The sequence below is a fragment of the Schistosoma haematobium genome, chromosome ZW, assembly GCF_000699445.3.
Source record: "Schistosoma haematobium chromosome ZW, whole genome shotgun sequence".
Lineage (NCBI taxonomy): Eukaryota > Metazoa > Platyhelminthes > Trematoda > Strigeidida > Schistosomatidae > Schistosoma > Schistosoma haematobium.
The window spans coordinates 15,700,582-15,726,126 of record NC_067195.1 but is presented as its reverse complement, the minus strand read 5'-3'; the positions used below and the strand labels follow the sequence as shown (position 1 = coordinate 15,726,126).

Genomic DNA, 25,545 nt, shown 5'->3' with positions numbered 1-25,545 from the left:
TAATTAAAGTGATAAGAACGAGATTTGCAGAATAACACGAGTTCATTACATTTCAAGGTTTCTAATAAGCTTCAAACGGCCTACATTTACTTTAGGGATATTATTACTATTATTTTAAGTTTTATAATATCCCATTGACATTCACCCACGACTGATAGGCCCTAGGTTCGAATCCCGCGAGGCGAGGCCGTGGATGCGCACTACTGAGGAGTCCCACGACTGGACGAAACGGCTGTTCAGCGCTGCCAGGTTTTTATGGTGGTCCAGCTTCAATTGACTCATGATCTCAACTATCGAAATTACTACAACCTCCATAAAACGCTTTCTGATACTTTAATTTTATGTTGAATATGTGTCTTGATTACCGCTAATTTGTTTTTATTCATCTTCTCATTATCATTGTAAAACACCAATATCAGTGAGCTATGTCGACAACCATTTACAACTTTACCCCCTTCTCCTTTCTTACGATTTAATCTGAACTATGATGTTTAATGTGCTGTCTCCTCTTGTTTCTTATATAGTTTCGAACTGCATTGATTATAGCATGTAATAAATCTTTTTTTATAACAATATCACTGATGAGAAGCCTTGAAATATAATGAATTCATGTCATTTTGAAAACTTTGTACTTCTTGCCTTATTCAAATTTATCAAGCGATTAGGATGTATGAAGTCCTACTTCTTATCCAATTACTGACTGATTTTAATCGTGTAATGATGCACTGTTGTTCTGGGTTATCTATGGTTCTTGATCATAGGTCAGTTAATTGAATGGAGTTTATCACATGATTTATTGAGTCTATTACCCAGTCTAGCAAGCTGGTGTTCAGTCTAAATTGTTCAATTAATGTGTGTTCTAGTGTTGTGTAGGACTGCGAAAGTAAACTATTTTTACCTTACAACATTTCCATATTGCGCTTAAGAGGGCGATACAAAATGATGAAACGAAATACTAATACAATATCTTATGTTTCAGGGTTGGGCCACCACTGTTATATACATATGGACTCCGTCAGGTCCATAGTCTTACTGCTTATAATTTAAATTTTTTATCCCGACCTGTCCCCATATTAACGAACAGTTCTTCACGCCTTCCCCCTTGAGGTCCTCAAACTTGTCACCCAATAATGTTAATAAGTTAAGAAATGGCTTAATCGGTTATCATTTTTTCAGATTAAATGGTGGTTGGAGGTAGTCGACAGGAAACCCTGGACCCGGGTTTCGTGCTACTTGGCACTCAGCAGCAAGGTGTACCTGTAACCTCCCTGGCGGATTCGACCCCGTGTCACCCAGCTTCACAGTCAGAGACGTTACCACTAAGCTATCCGGACCGCGACTGACCTCCTATAGGACTGAGATGTAATCACAGTTGGTTGATCAATATATAGTGCCCGCAATGTCGAATCACCTAGACTGGTGGCCACATTACAACATGGTCGATAGCATTCGATCTGCACCAAATAAGGACTTGACACACATGATCAATCAATTGTGATTATTTTTTCAAGATGGATGTGAGAGCCAATAATTTGTACAGTGATTGCCTTTTTAATAAGAATGAGTTTTAGTTATCACTCTACTACTGGTTTATCAGAGTACTATATACATGGGCGAAATAGGCATGCACCTAAACACGTTAAGTACACATTTCGATAAACAATACTTTATTTATATCCATGATTGAGGTAAGAAATCCCAGCGATTTGTCTGAAGAATGGTTCTATTATTAAGGAATATGTATATATTGGATACAAACCTCAACTCGTAGGGTACCTGCGGAGATTAACGCATCTGTGTGTTTGGAAAGAGAAAGGTTTCCTGTAATCACAACTTAAAGAGGTATTACAACATATAATAGCGTAAAGGACAGCAGATAGTTGTCTAATGCCAACAAAAGTTTTGTGAAACCAAAATGGGAAATAAGAGCCCACAAGTATGGAAAGTCGTTGCGTTTAAACGAAGATTCAAGGAATATAAAAACTGGGAATAACTTTTAAAAGGATTTGGAGCAGGTAATTATAATAATAAATACAATAAATATTATGAATTTATGTAAATACTCGAGGATATTACACACCATATTGATAGAAATTACTAATAAAACTGTTTACTAAATATCAGCAAGTAGTATAAAGTCTAACACAAAAGGCAAGTTGAGTGAGGGGAGAATGTGACCAGAAAACGCAAACTAACTTAACATGGTCATACACTAGAAATTCAACTTTGAGAATAAAGGAGAAAAACGACAGTCATTTAAACGTTTTTCATCCACTTGAATTGGCATATAGAATAAAAATGTCTCACTGAACGAAGTTCACACTTGTTACCTTAGCCAAAATTCATAATAAATTGGGACAAAAAATATTTACATCAATAATGTCATCTTTTTTCCCTGCATATCAAATGATATAGAACTAGAAGTATCAGTAGAAGGGTAATTGGCTTATCATAAAAAAATATAAATCCTTACGAAAGAACCTATATATATATATATATATATATATATATATATATATATGGTCAAATATGACTCAAAGTACTTAATATTAATAAGTAGTAATGATCTGAAGGAATGTTTACTCAATTAAGATGTAATTTAGAAAGTAGCAATTGTTCTTGTACACGTGGAACAGTAAAGGGAACATAAACAAAGTCAATTGCTATTAAAATCATTTCTTAGAGAACAAATATAGTTTTATATCAATAGATAATGTAATGTTTTTCAAAATATTTGTGAGGTTGCTACAATATGTTTTTGTACTTGTCTGGCCTTGGGTTGTTTTTAATATCTAATGACACTGCGTTACTAATCTTAATCTTCAAGTCACGAAATTCATCAAACGCACTATTATTTTCAACACTTGCTAGATGTAACCAAGTGGTAGGATATTGTCCTTTGAATATATTTGTTTCGCATAAATCCGATAATTATATAAGGATATACGAAGAAACTAGTGAACATCCTAATAATTATCTTACTTTCAAGCCCTAATTCTAAAAAATAACTTTTCGTTGAATCATTTGTCTCTAAAACATTTGACATTTTTCGAGGCCTTATTTCATACCATTTTGTCTGCTTGAATAAAAATGACCAGATATCTACTTTAACTGGCCTCCAGTGAACAAATCAACTTCACTTTGCTAAGGTTCATATGCTCAGATAGAATAATTAAACCATTGTAAATGATTTGAGTGAAACGACTAACCGCTAACTAATAACACAAATTTTATTTTATTCAGGTAAGATCACAGGGTTTTACAACAAACACCACAAGTTTCGAAATAGTGTCCATTTAAAACTGATAGTGGTCTCTTATCTTGCCTGGTAATCGACGGAAAACTATGTATGCCTGATACTGATTACCACTCATTCAACAGACATCAAATAAAAGCCAACGATATCTCTCTAGATATTTAAACCCTCATCACCTTGAGGTCAACACTATACTCATGGCACACTAAAAATTCTACTGGGAATTTAGTTGAGTTTAAGTTAATTTATTGCTTTATGTGTCGGAGTTATTCCATTTCTGTGACCTTTGATTTGTCGATTTTCCCTTGACGCGCTTATATAAGGTATGGACCAAAGAATACTCGCTAAGGGGCCGGCGTTGATAACTGATTGGCTCATTTAAAACCCATATATCTAATAAATTCAAAAGGAGTTTGAATTTAAAGGTTTAAATAATTCCTTTTAGAAGTTAGTTATGCTCTAACCTCTGAATATTTAATTGATTTGTGTTTGGTATTGAAACATCGAATCCGACAACAACTAGTGAGTACACAAAGACTGGTGACAGACGGACTGATGAGGTTATGGATACTTAAGAAAGAGGCAATAAGCTTTTACGAGGCCTGAGGAAAATCCTACTGGTTATCAATAATGAGAGTATAACCTTAATTTCAAGGCATAATGTAACCAACTCCAGTCTACTACACCTTAATTGAAATATCAAGTTACTGAAAATAGTAGCCACATCTTAGAAGATAAGTGTTCAGAAATTGAAAACGGTGACAGATAACTAAAAGATGGTATTTACGTAAACCAGTCAACAGATATTAGCAACGAAAGATCGACAAGGAACTCTTTTTATTCATCAATCTTGTTTTGCGTTTATGATTTAGATAAATATGGTTGCCGTAGTAAACATTAAATAAACACCTTGAGCCGTTTATTTTAGTTTTACAGGGTATATAAATTCATGATTGATTCGTGTTGGAAAATACCATATGTATCAGGATAACGACGAAAGTTTAAAGGAGATCCATACTGATATACGATTCAAACTAACGAACTTTTGGGCACCAACTGAGATATGATGCACACAAATGACAAATACAATTCAAGCTAAACCAACTTTAAGATTTTATTATATACTTAGTGAAACCCTGTGTCAAATAACTAAAGCTTCAATTATCAATCGGGATCTCCCCATTTATAATGAGCAAGCATTCTTAAGTACACTGGTACGAAGTTATACCAGTTACCACTTCAAATTAAGCCTCGTATAACCTACCATATGGTAGGCAGTAGATATAAAAAAATCCTAACTTTAGCAAAAGTACAACCAAACGACTGCAAACAAAAAGATGGCTTACATATTTAATCTGATATCAACCATGGAGTGATTAAATTGTTCTCATCACAGAATACCGAAACTCCATATTTAACCAGTTCATTGAGTTACGAGCAATGATCTCGTTACCATGGGATTGTGAATGAATTGGATATAGTAAGTGTTCTACATATCCTAACTGTAATTCGGAATTTATTATACTGGGAAGTTTGTATTTATGGTTGAATTCATAGACTATGAGTGAATGCTGTGAAACTCATTATCTCTCGTAAACTAGACAGAAATCGGCAAAAAACATTTTAACAATCCGATGTGAATTTTTAAATCTGGAGCGTCCCCAGTGGTTGAATATTAGGAACACACTTGAATTTCTATAAATATTTAGCGTTTTAAAACTTTATTATTAGCTGGATTGCAATACAAATTATGATCTTTACTTACTTAAACGAGTTATATAGTTAGTTTAAACCACGTTGGGACAAATCGGAAATCCCTCACATATTTATTTTGTAAAAGTTAATGATTGGGAATTTATGTGAAGCCTAGTGAGATTACTTTATAAAGTACGAGTTTCTAAAGCAACGGCTAAAAGTAGAGTGCTTCAATAACTAAACCACTGTCCATTAAGATTACGGTATCTTTTACAAAAAAATTCGCATCGTCAAAGCTATAGAATTACAAGTAAGTTGCTAAATTAATACTCAGGCAATTCTAAATATCCGGAAGTAACATATCAACTCACTTGGGAGATAAAATCATCATATCAGAAGTCAGAACTTGTGAACACACAAAAAGTAAAAGGTATTTGGATTTTACTTAGAGATTTCCAATGCATCAACTTAGAATGACTTATTTTAACAAGGTATCAGATTCTAGCAACTTAGCAAGATTCTACTTGATGAAGATAATTACTCTTAACAGCCACACTGACGTTTACCGCATAACTGGACGATAAATTTTACCGATCTACCACTACACCAGGAGTTCAGGATGACGGTAAAGCTAAGTGTAAAATTCATAAAATATTTAATTAAATGAATAGAAAGTTAAAACCGTTAACTGTGTAGCAATTATGAATTGAGCCCCTATTTTCGTGCATGTCATGAGATCGGTATCACACAAGTATCACCATTGTCTGATCTCAATTAACCTTTCAAAGATGTTTTCTGCATTTAGTTTAGTAATACTGTTACTACTCCTTAGCTTCTACCTTATCATTCTTCCTAAGATAGTTTGAGTCAGTCAGTCAGCTACAACGTAGGACCAGGCATATGTATGCATCGGCACAAGTTGCCACACCTCATTAGCACAACAAGATGAACACCGAATTCATAGAAGTAGTTACTTCACTGGTAGTAACACGTAAAAGAAAGATTATATATAACGATATAATACAGGACGAAAGAATTAGTTGGTGGAAAGGAAGATATAAAATACTTCTAATCTCACAATTTAAGGGAAGACAGGGTGTATACACCGACGCCATTGTGATCGGTTCAGAGCTATGTCACCAAGAGTCTCCAACCATTGGTTACGAGTCACACGGACCCCAACCAAGTAGTCTGCATCTACCAACATGGCTCAGACCAGAAGTTAGTGACTTCAAGCACTAATGACACGTTTTGGTTCGGCCGCCCCTTTCTTCCAACTATCCCCAACAGTCAGCATTTCGAGTCGTGGTAATCGGTGTTTAGGCACACGTAACACGTGGCCCAACCATTTCAGTCAATGAAGATTTACAAGCTCATCAGCTGGTTTGAAGCATATGAAGGTGTATCGTTACTTATGTAGTTACATTATTTGTGGTTGAGACAGCATCTGTTTGACATCATGGTACAACGATATTGCGCCTCTAAACTAGTTATTTTCATTGAAATAAAAATGACCATAATCCGAGCTAAACAAAACGTAGGTGGATGATTAGAGTAAAGTTCACTAAAGTTTGCAAATATTATGTACCAGTATTTTATTATACAAAAATGCATTTACTTGTAATTTCAGCTAAACGTTACAAAATAATCAAAAGAAATATGGACGGGTATAAGAGAAAGTAAGCTGCGTGATAAATGGAATGAAATCTATCATAAAAGTTCAGTTAAAGCAGTATTCATTTGTTTATCTCATTTCTTGGGATCGCAGGTAAGATAATATTTCCAAAAACAGATTCTTGAAAGACATAGAAACCGGGATATTTGTCGGGGTCCATCTGCGAAATTCACAACAAATGATGTTGAATTACCTGCACAGGCCTGACACTATTCAAAAAATAGCTGAAGAAAATGTATTGGGAAAGAATTCCAAACGTACCTCCCACTTCCACTGGATTTGCGTTCTTCTACTGCATCAACCAGCTTCCTGTTTCGTTTGCCTGATGGGTGAAAAAGTATCAGCATTAACCAACTTATGTGAGTAGCTATCACTTGAATAAATTGTATCACTGTACATCATTTGCCGACCTGCATTAAGTTAGCTCTTATTGTTCTACAAACTTTTATAACTATCTTATCTAGAACATTGGTCGAACTGGAACAAAAGTCGGGTTTTACATAAATGTGGATCAGATTGTATTGTTACATTGGTGTTAGGTCTTGCAATCAAGTTTGGTTGGGCTTACAGAACATTGAGGAAAGCACTAGAGTCATAAGGCAAGCCCTCACATGGAATCCTCAAGGCCAAAGGAAAATAGGAAGACCAAATAACAATGAATGGAAAGCGGGTCATTAGCACATAAGTCTTCGAATTCATGTAAAACGATACTTTCGTTTTTATAAGTCTGATACACGCTAATGATTTTGAAACAAATAATCAAACCAAATATCAGGTCTTGAGGAAACAAGGTGAAAATAAGTGAGTAGAGAAGTTGATTTCTGTTCACCATATCATCTTGATTCAGAGGAATCTATAGCATAGAATAGTAAACAAGCTGTCCTGTGAACTCCCAGTTCACAATCTTTGATTAAAATGTGGTAATCATAGCGACTAATTTATGTACGAACTTTGAGGCAACTTTTCCACTTGCCAGGGTCAAGAAAGGGTTATGAACTATTATGCGGAACAAGAATTAGGATTTAGATTAAAAAACTGAACTAACAGATTTCCATTAAGGACTGATGTCAGGTGTAATGACAAAATGCTATTTAACTATGTGAATTATGAGCCGAATTCCAAGACTTGTCATTCTCAATTTGTTTGGTTTGTTCATAGAATATAGTCTTGCGTTAATCACTAAACTCGATGCCCTCGTTCTGAGCATACTGGGTCAAATATTGTTTGCTATTCCAGGTGATGTACAACTTACCGTCACTTGCCTCCATAAGCCAAAGGAAGTTAATTTACGCGCTTCCAAAATGGTTCAAACGGTTATGGACGGAATAGAAGAAGCCCTCGCTTAACGGACTTCCGTGTCTGGTAGCAGTGGATCACCAATACCTCCAGGCAGGAACCAAGGTTTGTTAACGATAAAAGAGAAAAACAAGATTGGTGAATCGTAGTTAGATTTTATCCTTAGTCCTTAACAATATGTCAGGTTTTCTCTTCAAGGACTCTTGGAAAGTCTCTTGGACTAGCTCAGCTGACAGCGAATTCCAGCGTTTGACAACACTTAAGGAGTAGACGTTGTGTCTGCAGTCTGTTCTGTTGTGTTGTGTCTCCAGTTTTGTGTGTTCCATGTATTTATCATGTCCAAAATGCAGTAGTTCAGTCACTCGACTTAACTTATTCTAGTTATTTTGATAGTCGTTTGTAGTTTTGTATATTTTGCATTTCGAATGATTGTGTTTGTCTGAAGTTCGTAGGGTTTTCCGTATACTAGCAGTTATCACATTGCTAGAGAGGTTGGTCAGTTCCAGTGTGAAAATTGGTTGAGAATAGCTTAGGATTCAGAAATATCAAGAGAAGACAGTTGTTCGAGGGAGTAAATAATTAAATTGGTTGGTTAATAATGAGGGAAGTATGAGCAGACTGGAGTATGGTAATAAAAACGGGATGGCGATAATATGAAATGAAGTAGGATTAAACTGATGACATGTTATGATGACTATGGTAAATAAGTTAGCAGACGTGCATGAGGCACTGTTGGCTATTCTGTTTACGATAATCTTTAGGTGAGTACGTGTTTGTTGCGTCTCCTCATTAAGCTCTCTACTGGGGAGGGCTAGGCCGATTGGTCTGGAGGGGGGGGGTTATCTCGATTAGGAGCAAGTCTTAATTTGAAAAGTAGTATCGCATACGGATTTTCCTCTTTGATGTGCAGTCTATTCGATAGTTGTCTGGAGTGGCCTGACTGTGATGTTCTGGCAGGATGTTTGTGTTGGTGCGACTCAAAGTTCTTAGTATATTGTGCTCCATTATCACATCACCTCATAGTCTCCTATAGCTCAGAGAGAATGGTCTTAAGCGTCGGAATTCATCTTCGTAATATTATTTTCCCAGGCCTATCACCATCCAGTTGACTATCTCTGTACTTAATCTATGAGGTTTATGTCTCTTTCGTAAAATAATGTAAACAACGTCGTAAATTTCCACGTCAGGTTGTGCGTATGTTTTAGAGTGCTGGATATAATGCCATGGAGATTCCGTCAAGCTACCTCCGTATAAAATGTGGAGTTGCATCTGCTTTGGTTCTCTTAGTGTCTGTGGCGAGTAGTCTTATATTACTCCTTGTGAAAAGAACTGGACGAGAAAGTTACAATGCAGATTTTTAGTTTTGTGGACTTAAGGGCTTACTGTATACAACATAACACTATGACAGGTCAAACGTCAGGCTAATGATCGTCATTCACTTGTAACAACTGAGGTTGATTGGTGACGAGTTGGCTGCAGACGTCTTAGCAATTTCAAAACATTATAGCTCAAGTATTCGTTCACTTCTTTATTGCGTACTGGCATTATGCTTCCTAATTATTTTGAATGTTGAGAAACTTTGTTCGTTTGAAAAGGGTAACCTCGTGCTCCAGCTGTTTTGTCCCACGATCTGAAGAAGGACCTGTTGACCACTAGTCTGATTTTTTTTACCGACAGGGCGGAGGGTACCCGCAGGTAATGTAGAAACGTAAGTTGGTCGTTCTCGTTCATTATAGACCTCCATATCATGATTTCCTAACTAAGCAATGTTTGATGCTGAACATATAATTACGGAGGAGGTTTGCATTCAACATTTAGCACTATAGAGAAGATCAAATATGGTTGACACATGTTGACATGGATCGGCAGTGTGGGTGTGGCGTTTTATTCCTCTTTGTACTAGATATATATCATTTTGTCCCAAGCCCAAATGTGTTTCCCATATATTCTAAATATTGTAATGCTGATTGTCGTGGTATAAAGGGTTGGTATGGACAATAATGTGACTTGCACATTAGGTCATATAGAATAGATGGTCATATCATGATAAATCAACAGTTCGGGGATTGTATCTATAATTCTATTGATAACTATAAGTGTAATAATAGCGACCACGACCATGGCTCAACAAAACATCCCTTCCACAATGTCCAACATTATTGAATATACCACAATTGATCTTTAAAAGGTTGGATTTTTCCTGACTACTTTGAAGACTGGCGTGCTATCGACTGACTTCAATTTTTTAAAGTTTCCTGAATTTTAGTGAGTTTCTTAATAAGTCACATGCCAGCCTCGTGTTGGCATCACTCTTCCATGGGTTACACATAGAAAATGATGGAAGGCGTCAAAGACACACACTTATTCTTTAATCTTTTTAAGCATAGACACAGTAACTATCTATAGTTATGAGAATGAAGAATATCATTTTTGACAGCCTTTCACAGTCATATTCATATAAGTTTCCAACGGGATAACCACGTTAGGGGAGAGTACTCTTATTAAAATTATAGCATATGAATTTAGGATGTTGGGGCCATATTAAAGTGTTTAAACCTCGAAAATGTTTGATCCAGTCAGAGAATTGGAATTTACTTTTGGTTTCAAGTAACAGTACGTTTGTGAGACGGCTTCTTAGTGGTTACTAAACATCGCGCTAAGTGGTGATCAAGACTATTTCGCATATCTGGTCACTGAAGTTAAGGTGAGCGAGAAAGACTTTATATACAGATTCTTCTCAGCTCACTAGATTTACATAGGTCAGACATAATTATCAGTGAATCTTTGGGCTTATTTAAAGACTCGTCGAAGTCGTTCTTTATGTCACTGTCTGAGTCTGTAATTAAAGACGAATTCCAAAATAAATAATTCCATAAGTCGTCGACTATTAAGATCACTTCGTTAGTCCCACTAGACGCACCTCACCGGAGGTTATTAGTCACATATCTGCACGAGATCGTGATTGTTTACATCGCACCACGCGTACCTTGTAACTAATTTCCAGCTGAAATCGAAAGTTTTTTAAAAATGTCTTTGAAATCATTCATTCCTGACTTACTTGTACTAGCCAGTTTCTTTCAGTTGTAGAAAAGTTACGGGAAAAATAGTTGTGAAACCCTAAATTCTGTGATATATTTAAATCTTTTCAGTTATACAGTAATGAAGTTTGACTCACCATTCATGATGTTTTCTTATTAATGCGGTCTTGTTTTGTTAAGTGGGACAGTTCCTGGTGTTTTATATAGCCACGTAATGCTTCCGGATTATCATTTAAAATAGACATAGCCTGTAAAATAGGCATTTAGCATACTACCAGGGTCTAGTTATTTAAAAAGCTATTCAATTATTATACCCTAAAATTCAAACTGACTAAACAGTCGTATGTTTAGGCGACAGGAGACCTACTAAATGTGGATATTATAAAGCACCAGAGTTGATTTTGAACTGTCTGCTTAGTTTCTGAGGTCAAGCAAAGCGCCATAAGGTCCAATTCTTGGGTTGGTTTTTCGCTCTTAAAAGAAGATCTATCGGATGATTTCGAATTTTGGGGGCTTTTGTAGAAGAATGATTATAAGAATTGAGGGGTTAAAATGAAAATGTCAATACTATATAAGGAAACCACAGCATAGGTGGTGGTGAATATCGATAAAAAGCAGTATATGAGGAACGTCGATGGTGAATTCTAATATCGAACTGCCCTTGAACATTCTTAGGTTTTATTAGAGTAATACATTTCACTAACAAAATAATTAGGTAGTGCTGTTTTCATATGGTATAAAACATGGACGTTAACTCTCCGCAAATAAAAAGACTATTAGAAAATTAAATAACAGGCCATAAGCAAAAAACGGCATTTTATTTCTGACCAAGAAAACTACAGCTTAATACGTCTGTATATTACAATAATTCTGCCAAAATCTGATGCTTTGAAAGAAGCGAAGGAAATCATGTTGTAGCTACTCAAATGATAACTATTTTTCACTCTAGGGATTAGAAAAACAACCTGTTTACAAAACTTTTCGTTCGTAGTTTGTTTAAACGCATCATATTGATAAATTATATCGCATCAAAAATATGAGTATATTTGAATGACATATCATTATCTGCAACTAATATGTTTTCGTGGTCTTTTATCATCAATAGTAAATTCATGTAGTTTCCACATTTACAGTCTAAATTACAGCAAGTGGAATACATGGTTATTTTTGATGATAAATGTAGATGGATATTCTTGTGTTGTGCAATCTTGTACCTCTTGATACATAGTTTGAAATCTTTTGAACTCAATGAAGAAAATATTCCTCTGCATTTTACATCGGAGAGCTCGTACTTAATTGTTCCAGAAGGGGAGCAGGTTTTACTTCCTTGCAAAACAAATGTTTTCTCCGGAGCATTAATATCTTGGTACAAAGATGACATCAGAATAGCTGAAAATCTTACTTTTTCTTTTCGTTTCCGGTCAGCTTATCGTGAAGATGCTGGATATTATCACTGTGTAGTAAAAACTACTTATGGGGGGATCCGTAGCCGGAAAGTCAAATTAGAGATCGGTTGTAAGTTAATTTTGTTATTTATATTCACGTGCTTACTGAATTAACGTTTTTGTGATTAATGTCGCGTTTTCATTAAATACTCGTTTGAAGAGTTATGTCATGAGTGTATAAGTTAATATTTATGTCTATATATGGTGATGGCTAATAACAATTTGTTATATATGGCAACATTCAATCTCTAAATATTTTGTTAGTGATTGGGTCAGAGTTGAAAGTGAATATCAACTTTTAACATATGCTCCCAAAAATTATGTTGTGTAGAACTTCAAATGTCGTCATGAAGATATATAATGATTCAGGGATTCGATCGATGCATTTACAACTAAACGTTTCATTTCGTAAATAATCTTACTTATTTCGATATATGAACAACTTGAAAATATTGGACTACTGTGTTAAATTTTGAGCAATCTTTGAGTTACAGTCATCCTGTTTCTGTGTATAGACTTTGAATATATAGTCGTTGAAAAATTGTACGTTTAAAACTAAACCTCTGTCCCACTTCTTCGAGATATAAATTTTGTGAAACATAAAGTGATTATTTTTCATTTGATATATTACAGAGGAGGAGATCAGAATATGTTAAACAGTTTTGTACATCATTTATCATCATAGCTCTGATCAGTGTCTGCTTAATTATATTCAACCTTCCGTGCATTGGTGTCTAGTCCGAAGGTACTTTGTGCACCAAACAAGAATATAGAGTTTCAAATCACAGTTTTAACGGTAATAGAATTTACTCCACACTCAGCAACGATATACTTAATTAGTTCAACATCTTGAGTAACAACAAAGTTTGGTGATATTTAAATAACTGTCAATCATATTCAAATTGTCGCCGATGTTTCCTTCCGACCTTTACTTTATGAATAAAGTGAATATTGTATTTATAAAAAGCAGAAGCTATACTCAAAGTAGCCATGCAGTCACATTATTTTGAATAAGGCGCATTAGTTTTTTGTGGATAACCATATTTCAGGTTATAAAGTAGGTCTAGTTTTAAAAGTACGTACATGTATATCGCCTTCAATAACAAATTCTGACAAAGAAACCTAATTCTCAGTTTAAGATTAACTCCAGTTTTACAATAGATGTCTATAAAAAATGTGATTTCTCATGAATAACTAACTGAAAACACTGACCGACGAAATATCTTTTATTACTATGCTCAGGAATATAAGGGGAGTTATCTGTTGTTATTTTCAGCTGTACATGTATCTGCGGAATACATTGATAAGATTTCTGGACAGATTATATTCGTTGTCGAAGACCATATGTAATTCTAACTAGAGCTTATAACAGTAGCCGAAGTAGACTCTTGTTTTGTCACTGTGCTGAAACCTTTCAACATTTTATTGAGTTTTATTGATATGTTTTTATTACTATTACTTCAAACCTTTTGTTCACATGACGCTTTTTATTAGTGAATTCTATTTGTATGAAGTAAAATGACTTACGTTTTTGGTTTCTTTACTGACGTTCCTCAGAGGAACAACAGTAATTGATTTCGGCCATCTTGACGATTTTTTTGGTTGTAGTCAAGAATAATAATGGCCAACTTAGTGGTTTATTACCACCTTGTACGTACAAACTTATTGATTTTAAGAAACTGTTCTTCGTTTATAGTTTAAATGTCACTTTATTTAATGTTCTTTTGGGACTGAAACTAAATGACTCCAGGAGATAATAAGATACATCACAAACTAGATTTTATCATAGACATTCTGTGTTAGGGATGGAATAAAAATCTTGTTTATCAATAGCAGAAGAAATCAAATTCTTGGCATTATTAGCTTTGGGTTTTAACTTATTATATTTTGTTGATCAGTGTTTAGTTCCATGTTATACCAGTAAAGTGGTTTGTTCCGCTCAAAATATGCAAATATCACCAATCTATTTAAAAAGGTTGAACATCAGCTGTAGTACGATTTTCAATATTCCCAATGTAAAGATTTGAGCAATTAGCATGTTAATGTTTGAAATGCGACTGATTATCCAGGATAGTCTTGTTCTCAGATAACTTCTAGTGTTAGGCGTGTACTCAAATAAAATTCAAAGTATTTCTCATGAAAACCTGCAAACGAACCATAAATGTCTCTTTTCTAATTTAGATCGGTAAATTGATAGCTTATAATGATTGTTTCATTTTTCTATGAAAAGATTATTGAAACGGATATTGTAAAGTGAACACATGTATCTTCTTATCCGAGTAAAATCATACACGATTTTGTAATACTTTTAAAGAAAACTATTATTGTTGTCGACCTAAGAAAGCAGCAATCGAATTTCTGATGAAAGGTTTGTTATATATTATTGAGCTTGCACCTCTTATGACCAAACCATAAACAAACTTGATGTAGAAAGGGTAGAACGAAACTGGAAATGTCTTCAAATATTTAAGAAAGGCAATTAAAATAAACATACAGATGGTGACAGCATATATATCATAAAAACCCTGTCGAGTTTCATCTTTGACTGAAGAAATTTATTATTTAATGGTGGAAAAGTTCTAACACTAACATTTCCAGAGTCATTTTTAATGGTACTGTATTTAAAGACGATCAAAGCTTAATTATCAAACTATCTGAACCAAATAGTCAAGGATCATTAAAAAATGATTTCTTACATAATTGTTTGAAGGCCACTCACTAGTGTTCTTAATTATTATTTACTAATTGGTAGTAAATTGTAATCTCGATGAATAATGTCCGAATTTTCAAATGATTTTGAAATTAAGACTTGAGAAGGTTATTACTTATGGGTTACAAGTAGTGTAGTTGTTTTATTAGGAAGTCAATTCCGTTTGATATTAGATTACTACTATTTTTTAATTTTTATCTCAACAGATCTTGATCCACCATCTAAAACCAAGGCGCGTTCATTTATTGAAGTAACTCTAGATCAAGCTGTTATAATTTGGCCTGGTTCACTACATCAAGATAAACGAAAGCAGCCATTTCAACTGGAAAGACGAAATGGATTGTGGAAATCAGTATTCAACCCAGCAAACAAAACAAACAAAGCTTTATCTCCTTCATATTATTTACAAGCAGTACCGTTCCCACAAGCTATATGGACTATAAACAATGCCCCAATACCTAGTACATTGAATATTTTTGTTAGTCAGTTGGAACAAGCTATAGTATTGCTTAATATTGATAAAGAAATGGATTCAAAAGTGATTAGAGCACGACTGATCAATGGCTACGGAAGAGCAAATAGTGAAGTATTCAGTCAGGCACATATAATCCAAGTTAAAGGTAAGTAACAATAATTTTGACCTATAAATATTAATGTTAAATCATTTATGTATGTGAAAGTTTATGATAAAACTACTGTGTAATCCGCAACGCTGATAAACTATAATGAAGATATTATTCAAAATTTCTTAATGTGTCAGCGTATGCAAACTTGAGGTAGAAAACAGCGTTTGAAATATTCTTGCCCACTTTGGGACATAACTGTCTTGAGGCCTACTAACAATACTGCTCTATCAATTTAGTTAGTTTGTAAATATTTTGTTTGTTAGTAAACTTGAAGTCATCTTGAGCTTCTGAATTTTCACAATCAACGGGGCAGATTATATAAATAGTTTATGACATTTTTAAGATCAGCGATAAAAAGCCGGGAATAATTTCGAAGTTAAGAAAAATATGTTTACCGAGTGTTAAACTTCAATGTTGCATTTTACCGTGTTTCAATATTGGAGGTATTTCAGGTTTATTTGCAAGAAGCTGACTTATTTCATCGCAATTGTTAGTTTCAATAGTGTGTACAAAATCACGAAATGATACTCTTCTTTTCCAGGATATTCACCTCATGCAAGATATTATTTCTTCTTTGTATATTTTGAAAATAACCGTTGAAAAGAAACTGATGTGCTTAGGTTAAAATTTTCATTTTACAGAACATTGATGGTTCATATATAACAAAAAGCGGATAATTTATGAACTTATTGTGAGAATACTTTAGGACTTAACATCTATATTCCATCAGAAATGCTTAACAGTTCCAGTATGACATTGAAAGGTTTACATAATGAGTTGGAAATGAAACTACTTAAATTTGTCAGTTTCTTATCTTTTAGGGAGACTGCCTTCAGAAATGGTTAGTTGATTCTTAATTCATTATTTTATTACGGTTTATCATGAGACAGATGGAAGATTTTTGCTATATTTTATGAAAATTACCTAATATATGAACTTTAGTAATTTAAAGACCGTTCATTGTCATTTTGTTAATTTAACTACGTGCTTCAATAAAATTTTGTTTAACAGATCCACCTGAAAATATGGCCACCAATTCTTTAGATCTTGTCTTACCTCCAAAAGATGTGTCACTTACTTTAAAAGATGACCAACCAGGAATAGCAGTCTTTGAATGTGTATTTAATGCAAGGTAAGTGAAAAATAAAGTTTCATTAAAATATATTGGTGTTTGGAAAGCAGGAAAGTGAAAAGCATCAGATAATAAGGCTTGTCACTGCTTTTAAAAGAGATGTTGAAACCATTGGAAGCACATACTATTAAAAACTACTCTGGATAATACATTAAACAAGTTGTTATTTTTTATCAGACTAATAAGTAATAATGATAGGGGAGGAAATACTTAACAAATAATTAACAACGAACAGTAATTATCTGTCAAATGACCATTTCACAAATGTATTTTTATCATATACATTAGAATTCCTAAATTTACCATTGTCATAAGCAAGAATACTGATTTCCTCGATTTTAAATAATATTAGAAGATTAGAAGGAGTGAACAGTGATGTATCTTTCGAGTGTTCAACAATCAAATATTTGAATGTAGAGGGTTTAAATTTCATTGATATAAATATAAGTACTCGTTCAGTGGACGTTATTAAGATTAATCAATTGGGTTGCATAATAACAATATAGACGACTAGGCTGATACTTTTGGTTATTGAAACAATGCAAATACTTTTGTAGATTGCTACTATATTTTGACAAGATTTGTCAAAATACATGTCATTAGTTTGTAGCTTTACACTCAGCCTTTTTATGTATAATGAGAAAGTTAGTAGGCCAGTTGGGACGAGCTTAGTCAGTACAGAGTACAGTTACTATGGAAGTGATGACTATACAAGGATAAAAACCTCGGTCGAATTCGAAAACGTAGACTGTGTGATGTAAAAGTGGTGTTCACTTGTATATCCCCTGTTGAACATCTCACCCAGTTGTCTGTAAATATTCCATCTCCTATGATTAATTACACTCGTTTATGCACGTTGGTCTTGTGCAATAGTTAATTTCATGTTTAATCTTTAATAATGATTAAATTCAACTATTCAGGTTGTAATGTGGTAACTGGTTTTAAGTAATTGGATCTCAGAGTGCATTTTGCATAGTCTCAGATGGCTGAATTTAAGTAACTGAAGGTCACACACTTAAGTTTTAATAACTACTGAGTTTACGCGTTAGAAGGTAGTTTGAATCTTAAGTTGAACTGATTGTCCATATGGGATTGCAACCGGAAACATCTTATATCATCTTATATCACAGATATTATCTTCAAGCTACTCATGTTGTGAGTAATCTCTTTAAGAAGAATCTGTTTAGATCAATTCATCAAATTAGTCTCTTGAAAGACTTTCTTTTGGTAGGAGAAGCTCAAAATATTTACCATCAGCGCGATAAGTAAAAGGTCGTTTCTTCATTAGAATTTCATCAACTCATATGATTACCTTTTTAATTCTTCTTCAGAGGCTTAAATCTAATTTTTTCATAGTGAATAGGTGATGATAATTTTTAATAAAATATTTACTTTATATACAAGTCACTCTTCACGTTGTAACAACTCACAGAAGAAAGAAAAGTGTACATAAGAGTTATAGACTGTCTATTATTGAACACCGATACAATATTATTCTCTGATAAAAGAGCTTAACAATTACGAAGAATTGTATATTAGAAAGAAAGATTACATAGTAAGTAGTCTGAAAATCTTATATTATAAGTGAATAGTTCACCATCTTAAGAATCTCATAGTAACGTATAAACATTAGTAATGGAAAGAATAAAAAATTACTTTACTGTTCTTTTTGTTTTGTAAGACACTAAGCTACTGAATTATATCAGTTTAACAAGATAAACCATTGGATATAGAAACAAATATGCAATTCCTGTGTATGTAAATTTTAGTAAACTAGTTCGAAACTGCTTTCATTTATGAATAATTTTACTAAAAGAGTTCATATTAAGAATCGTCTATAGATGTAAATACAAAGTAATACTGTAAAGATGTATCAAAGTTATCGGTCTGAATAAAACATTTAAACAAGTGCTGAAGAGTCCCATACTAGGACGAAATAGCCGTCTAATGCTCTCAGGTTTTCCACGGTGGTCTAGCTTTAATCAACTCATGAATTCAACTATTAATTGTAAGTTTTTTTCTCTAAAGTTTAAAACAAATTTGTGCAGTTTGTTAAAAACGGTTTATCAGATTTTAAGTAATTGACTAACCCTCATTGGCTTTGATTATTAACAATAATCTTTTACAAATTACAGTATATTTATTATTTATGATGATATTGGTTTGAAAGAAAAGTACATAGTTGTCCAGTTAAATCATTTAATTCATAAAAAATATCTGATTGAGTATTTAATGAATAAAAGGCACAATAGAAAGCGTAGTGACATTTTAAGTTATTATGAAAACCAACTAAAATTCAAGTGTATTACTGGTCACTAAAATGATACTCCATTTTTTCTTATGTAAATAATTCCAAAGATGTAGGTACATTCATGTTTAATCCTCTGATAATTAATATGATATTTCTAACTATAAACATTACTGTCTATTTGTTCAAAGTATCGGTTACCTTAGTAACAAAGTAAAACCGTTGTTCCCGTTTATGCTGAATAACTATATAGCGCTAAGAAATATGAATACTCATACTGTACTGAAAGACATTTGTTATTCTTCTAGTATGAATAATTTATAAGTTGTCTAATCCAATCGATATGTCCAGATAAAAGAATACAGCAAAGACATTTTTAGTATTACTTTTAAAAAAAAAGTGGTTTCCCGGTGAATGAAATAATATAAGTTTATAAACTATAAGATAGATTAGTTTTATATTACTTGATTATAACCTAGTTAAGATTTTGTAATTTTTTTACATTATTCTGCTTTTATTTACATCAAAATAACTAATGGTAAGATGACGCAATTAAAGATAAATGTAATAATGTTGGACCCAAAAAGAACTATAAGGAAATAGAAAAGAAAATTACTGGAGGTATTCTAAAAATCTTGTGTTTAAATCTAAAAACAAAAAAAAAAAAAAACAACCCATCACTATGTTTTTACATGAGATCAAGAGTAGATAGTAAATGTCTACTCACTAATGTATAACAAAATGGAATGAAGAGAAAAAGAACGGTTTGATCAATAAAGAATTTAAGTTTGCCGTACAAACTGTTTACAGAATTTTATTCATCCATTTTGAATTAATTTAGAAATAAACGTTGTATTGACTTCTTGTAAAAAGAAGAAAAGAAAAAACAATCATTTTTCTTATCCCATTTAAAGTAATCAAAAGAAGCAAAAAACACTGCCAGTTTTTAAGGTGAAATGAAAGTAAGAACTTTAGAATTGGAAATGTGGTTAAAAAAGAAATATGGTTATTTATTGTAATATGTCGGTTTCAATTTTATAATTAAATAAGAGCTTTGTAATGTTTACATGGAAAATCGGAACTCTTAAATAATTTATTGAATAAATGGCTTGAATAATTAAATAATTAATTAATGCTTTCTGCTTGTTACTGATATATGTATATATGGCAGATAATTATAGTTTGTAACGTAATCTAAAACATTGAAGAATTTTAAATTATGTTCTACAGATTGAACTATGAAATCGAATTGTAAATTACTAAAGGTTTGAGGTTAGCCAGTTGCTCCTCAGTTAATGATTCCTGTGTTTTACTGTTATTTTAATACTAAACAAGCAATTTCTCATACATCGGTACATTGTTTGGGTGATTACATTTTATATATCCTATTAAAATCAAACTATACTATTTATGATAGATGAATGAGCAATAGATTTGTCTGTATTTGGTAGAGATGGTCTATGAAATTATGAATTTTCCCTTTTTAACACTTCTTTTATACCATTACTCTTTCAGTCAAGGGTGTCTAAGATAGTTTAGTTCATAAATAATAAAATGCTGTATGAACGGACGGTAAATTTACCCTAAATTTATTTCATTCAAGTAGAATAGGTATATTCAGTTTGAAAATTCAAAATTAAGTTTCATGTTAGTCTCATGTTAACTGGGTTCTCGTCATTAGCGGAGAGTAGCAGTAATAGATATTCATAAATTTAAATATGCCAAACATTAATTGATATGAAAGATTTTTAGATAATAACTAGATAGATACTTTATTTCTAGACACCCGATTTTCCCCCACAACTATGATAAAAATTCAGTGCATTAATTTATTATCCTTTCCTGTTGTAAATTTGATTGACAATAACAGTTGGTGGTAAACAGACTGATAGAACATTTAACAAAGGAAATAACAACAAAAAAGTCAAGAAAAACTACCTAGAAAAATTAAAATAATTCAGTAGTCTATAATTTTTGCTTTGTAATCCTTAAAGAGTAGATCTATGGGTTTGTCTAGATGAATAAATGATCGGACGATATAACATGTGTTAACATACAAACAATAATTATTCTTTCAATATGATTTAACAATAGAACTCAAAGAATATTCACTTTTATGTGTCGATTAGTATCATTTTATGGTTAACATTAAGATACCTTTAGAGATAATGTTATCAAGATATATATCTTATTCACCCATTAAAATAATGCATGAAAATTATCGTGGGTTAAAACTAAGATGAAATCAACACTTTAAAAGTCGCTATATTTAGTATGTTTGTTGCATATTATAAGTTTTCTGAGAAGTCTTGACCTTCATGACCACTTTAATAATATATTCATGTAGTGAGACTATAATTAATGTACGAACCAATGAGATCTAGGATAACAGGTCTTGGATTTTAGAGCGAAGCTCATTCATTCATTTGGCTAAATAACATTTTGGCATTTTAGCTGATGTCAATTCATGGTATAAATCGTTGATCTAATTCCTAATTCCTAAATTATGATCCTAATTACTCACACTAGTTAGTAAACTTCATTTAACTTTGGTGGACATCCTCAAGGTCACGTTAGCGTCGTTTGAAAATCATTCATAAATTGTAATCTCACCATAAGGTTTTCTAGTACTTATAACTTATAAATTCAATCTGATCGTTGATTGTAGTACTCAAAAGCATAATAAATATTAACTCTCTAATTTTAAATATCCGATAAACATACTGTCTAACACTGAAATGACTCCAAGATTATCAAACGAATTGATAATCGATTCAATTGTGCTTGATCGGAATTTACCTGATATTAACAACTTTCAAATGTATAACAGTGAAGATATAAATGAATTATTCTTTTAGTAGATTTTCTTTAATAAAATTTATTATTACATATTTCTCAATAAAGATAATTGATTCAATTACATTTAACTATATAAAATGGATTTAATTTCAACTCGTTTCCATGTCAAATTAAATTTTTTTTCTTTTTTGCATATTGATTCAATTAAAAATATAAACATCTTTTTGTTGTTGTTTTTTCTGTCAGAAAAATATAATGGGTCAGTGTCATAATGGAAATTATTCTTCTGGTATATAATTAAAAAGAAATAAACCTTCCTTAGAAATTAAATGAAAACTATATATATATATATATATATATATATATATATATATATATATATATAGAATTTGAATTTTAGTTATACTGTGTATAACTTGAGCACTCGAACTTTTGAACTCTCCAAGTTGGAAGTTAGAAGATAGGAGATGAATGGATAGAATTCGTTTTTCAATTAGTCAAGGACGGTACAAAGCACTCAGGTATTTATAGTCTTTTAGTAAAAACGAAATCACCGTTAAAGTCATTTTATCTGCTTGCAGTGATGTTTAGCCTTTGTCCGATTGGGAAGCTACATGTCAAGATACTGGTATGTTATTCCAAATGTTGATTGAATGGAATACTTTTGAGTGTTTTAGAGGTTTTTGAGCTTCCTTGAGTTGACCGAGAGCCGTTACCACAATATATATATGTTGATAGTCTTTTTTGAATTAGTTGCTATTAAATTCAACCTAATTAGTTTGCAAAATGATAATAATCTCTAAAATAGAAAGCGGTTTTTTTCAAATGGGGAAAATGGACTTATCATTTATATAATTATGTAAAAATACACTTAGTCTTGATATATTTTATACTTCACAAAATTGCGAGATATTTCCTAATTAATAATAGTAAGACTCAGCAAGTAGTGACAAGAAAATTACAAAATCAAGACGACTAAACATATTCATTATCATAAGGGGTTTTGTGGAGATTTTGGTAATTTTATAGTTGAATTCATGAGTCAATTGAAGCTAGAAAATGGTGGATGGTGGCTCAATTTCGTGGATTGATTGAAGTTAGACATTGGATGCCGGCTCAGTGGTGTAGAGGTTAAGCGTTCACCCACAAGATTGATAGGTGCTAGGTCCGAATCTCGCTCACTGCTGAGGAGTCCCATACCAGAACGAAACGCCCGTCAAGGGCTTCTAGGTTTTTGATGGTGGTCTAGCTTTAATTGACTCATGAATTCAACTATAAAATCATTTTCATCTTAAAAACCAATCATCATGAGTGCGATTTATTGATAGTGGTGCATATTTATGAATTTTCCGAATTCGGTTTTTGTTATTTTCTACAAAGTGATTGTTTTAATTCTACCACTTTCACAATCATTGCGATATCATTAGCTAAATTTGAAACCATTGCAGTACTACGTTTTGCACAAATACCATCGGATCATGATGTATACAGTTTTATATTGCATAAAATATTTAAAGGATATTGGAAGATAGAAATTTTAGAGTTCGATGTGTAATAATTTTTTAAATTGAGTCATTTAAGGAAATTAATTTCAAAAGAAGATAATATTCACCAAAGACTAACACTTAATTGGAGAACAATCTAAAACCAAGGACCACTGAACAACTGTAGTTATTTATAGTTAGATTGAATATTTATAGTCTAGGCTTTCTCTATTGCAGCTCTGTTTGATTTTGGAAACTAAGCGGTTCTTTTACTCCATATTATTAATGTTCACCATTAAATAAATACATCCATTTTATCAAACTACTAGTCACAGTAATGTGTAGAGTGTATAGTGCCAGTTTGTTCTTAATTAAAAGCAATGTCGACCGTGGACTAAGTTTAGAAATATTCACGCTGGTTATTAAATAAGGGGTTAGAAGACTAATTAATTACGACGAGGTTTGAAGATTCATCGCGAATTTGCAGATATAAGCTACTAAACAACCATCTGCTGAAGTGAAACACTTGTTCAATATTTCCTGAATTCAAATCGTTATTTGGCTAAATTCAGTTGTTAACTACAAACTGGAAATAGTCTGTTTAAATGATTTCGATAACATTTCTAGAACAGTAATTGAACATAAAACGGACTGATAAAATTTCAGTTGTTCCATTTTTTTATTTTTTGAATACGACACATTAAAAGGTAATATCACAGAGTGAAAAAACAAACCGAGGTTTTCCTCCCAAATAACATGTATTTATAATCTCATATGTAAATATTTTCACACGAATATCATAGCAATTTGCAAACATCCGCTTCTAAATTAGAAAACATTTAATGGCAAAATTAATTCTCGCACACACACACACTCTATAATAATAATAATAATGAGAAGTTCTTTTCTTTCCATTGAATTCATCATTAAAACTTTGCCAGAAAAATAATTGTAATTGGTTACAACAAGAAGTAATTATTAGATAATAACTTAGTTAAATGTTGATTACGTGTAAATGAAACTAATAATTGTGTAATCTAAAAAAAACAAGCAAATAAATGAATTAACAGCAATGATAACTATATAAGATTATAATGAAATAATTAATTAAGCTAGTAATATAGTGAACTATGTTTTTAATTTAAATGATTTTAATAGTTAAAGAGAAAATATTTAATCCGTAGATAATTTTAAAGTCATTTAATAATTGAATTCATGAGTTGAATAGAGCTAGACCAACATTGAGAACCTCGAAGCACTAGACAGGCGTTTAGTTCCAGTATGGGACTTCTCAGCTGTCTAGTGTTTCTAGGTTTTCCATGGCGGTCCAGCTTTAATCGACTCACGAATTTAACCATTAAATAACTACAATCTTCACAAAACTCCCTTTCTGATTATAGTTATTTCTTATCACGTTATCTATGTTAATTGGATTATTACTGATTACTGAAATCTGTTGTCTGAATTAATAATTGGAAATTTTATGCCAGATTTCACTTTATATTGCGTAGTGTCAATAAGAAATGATGATTGAATGCTGAAAAAAATCAATCGATTGATAGATTCCAATCGTAGAATATTGCAGTTCAAATATTGGTACTAAATCGAGATAACAAATCGTTTTGTGAAGCTGTATTTATTGTAACTGGGACTTCTTAAATGGATGTTGTGTATAACTGACTCTAATAATGTAAATCATTTTCATAATATATAATGTTTGGTCAGAATGATGCGAAATCTCAGTGTACTCTATACATTCTTGATAGCACTTTTTGAATAGGCAAATGTTCCTAGTTAAAAGAAAAGAGAAATACATGAACCTGTTAGATTTAATAATTAATATTTAGGAAAAACCATCGAAAAAAAGGTGTTCCATCAGTGATAAGATAAGAAGGCTTTTCAGTTGAAGATTAACGAAAAGGAAGTGTTGGAAATTTGTGCATTATTTTGAATAGTTGATTACTACAGCCAGGTACTGAAATCCAACAAAAATATCACTAAAAGTCCCAGATTATTATTTTTCTTAAGACTTTTAGATTTACTGTAAATTTAGTTGGAGTAAATTGGACATAACAATAAAAGTTGAAGAGGTCTTACAGGTTGATGCTTTTTTTAAGATAAACAAATACTTTATAAAGTAG

The 25,545-nt window shown here is 32.4% G+C and overlaps 1 protein-coding gene across 1 annotated transcript in view; it reads left to right on the top strand.

Moving 5' to 3' along the window:
• Positions 1–14,766: 14,766 nt before the first annotated feature.
• MS3_00010310 (uncharacterized protein) overlaps positions 14,767–25,545 on the top strand; it is a gene marked incomplete at both ends in the record, with an annotated part of 87,450 nt that continues 76,671 nt past the window's right edge. Inside the window, 3 exons of the mRNA XM_051218670.1 lie at positions 14,767–14,773; positions 15,322–15,735; positions 16,753–16,873. Coding sequence (XP_051070515.1) covers positions 14,767–14,773; positions 15,322–15,735; positions 16,753–16,873 — 542 coding nt within the window. The remainder of the gene's footprint in view (positions 14,774–15,321; positions 15,736–16,752; positions 16,874–25,545) is intronic.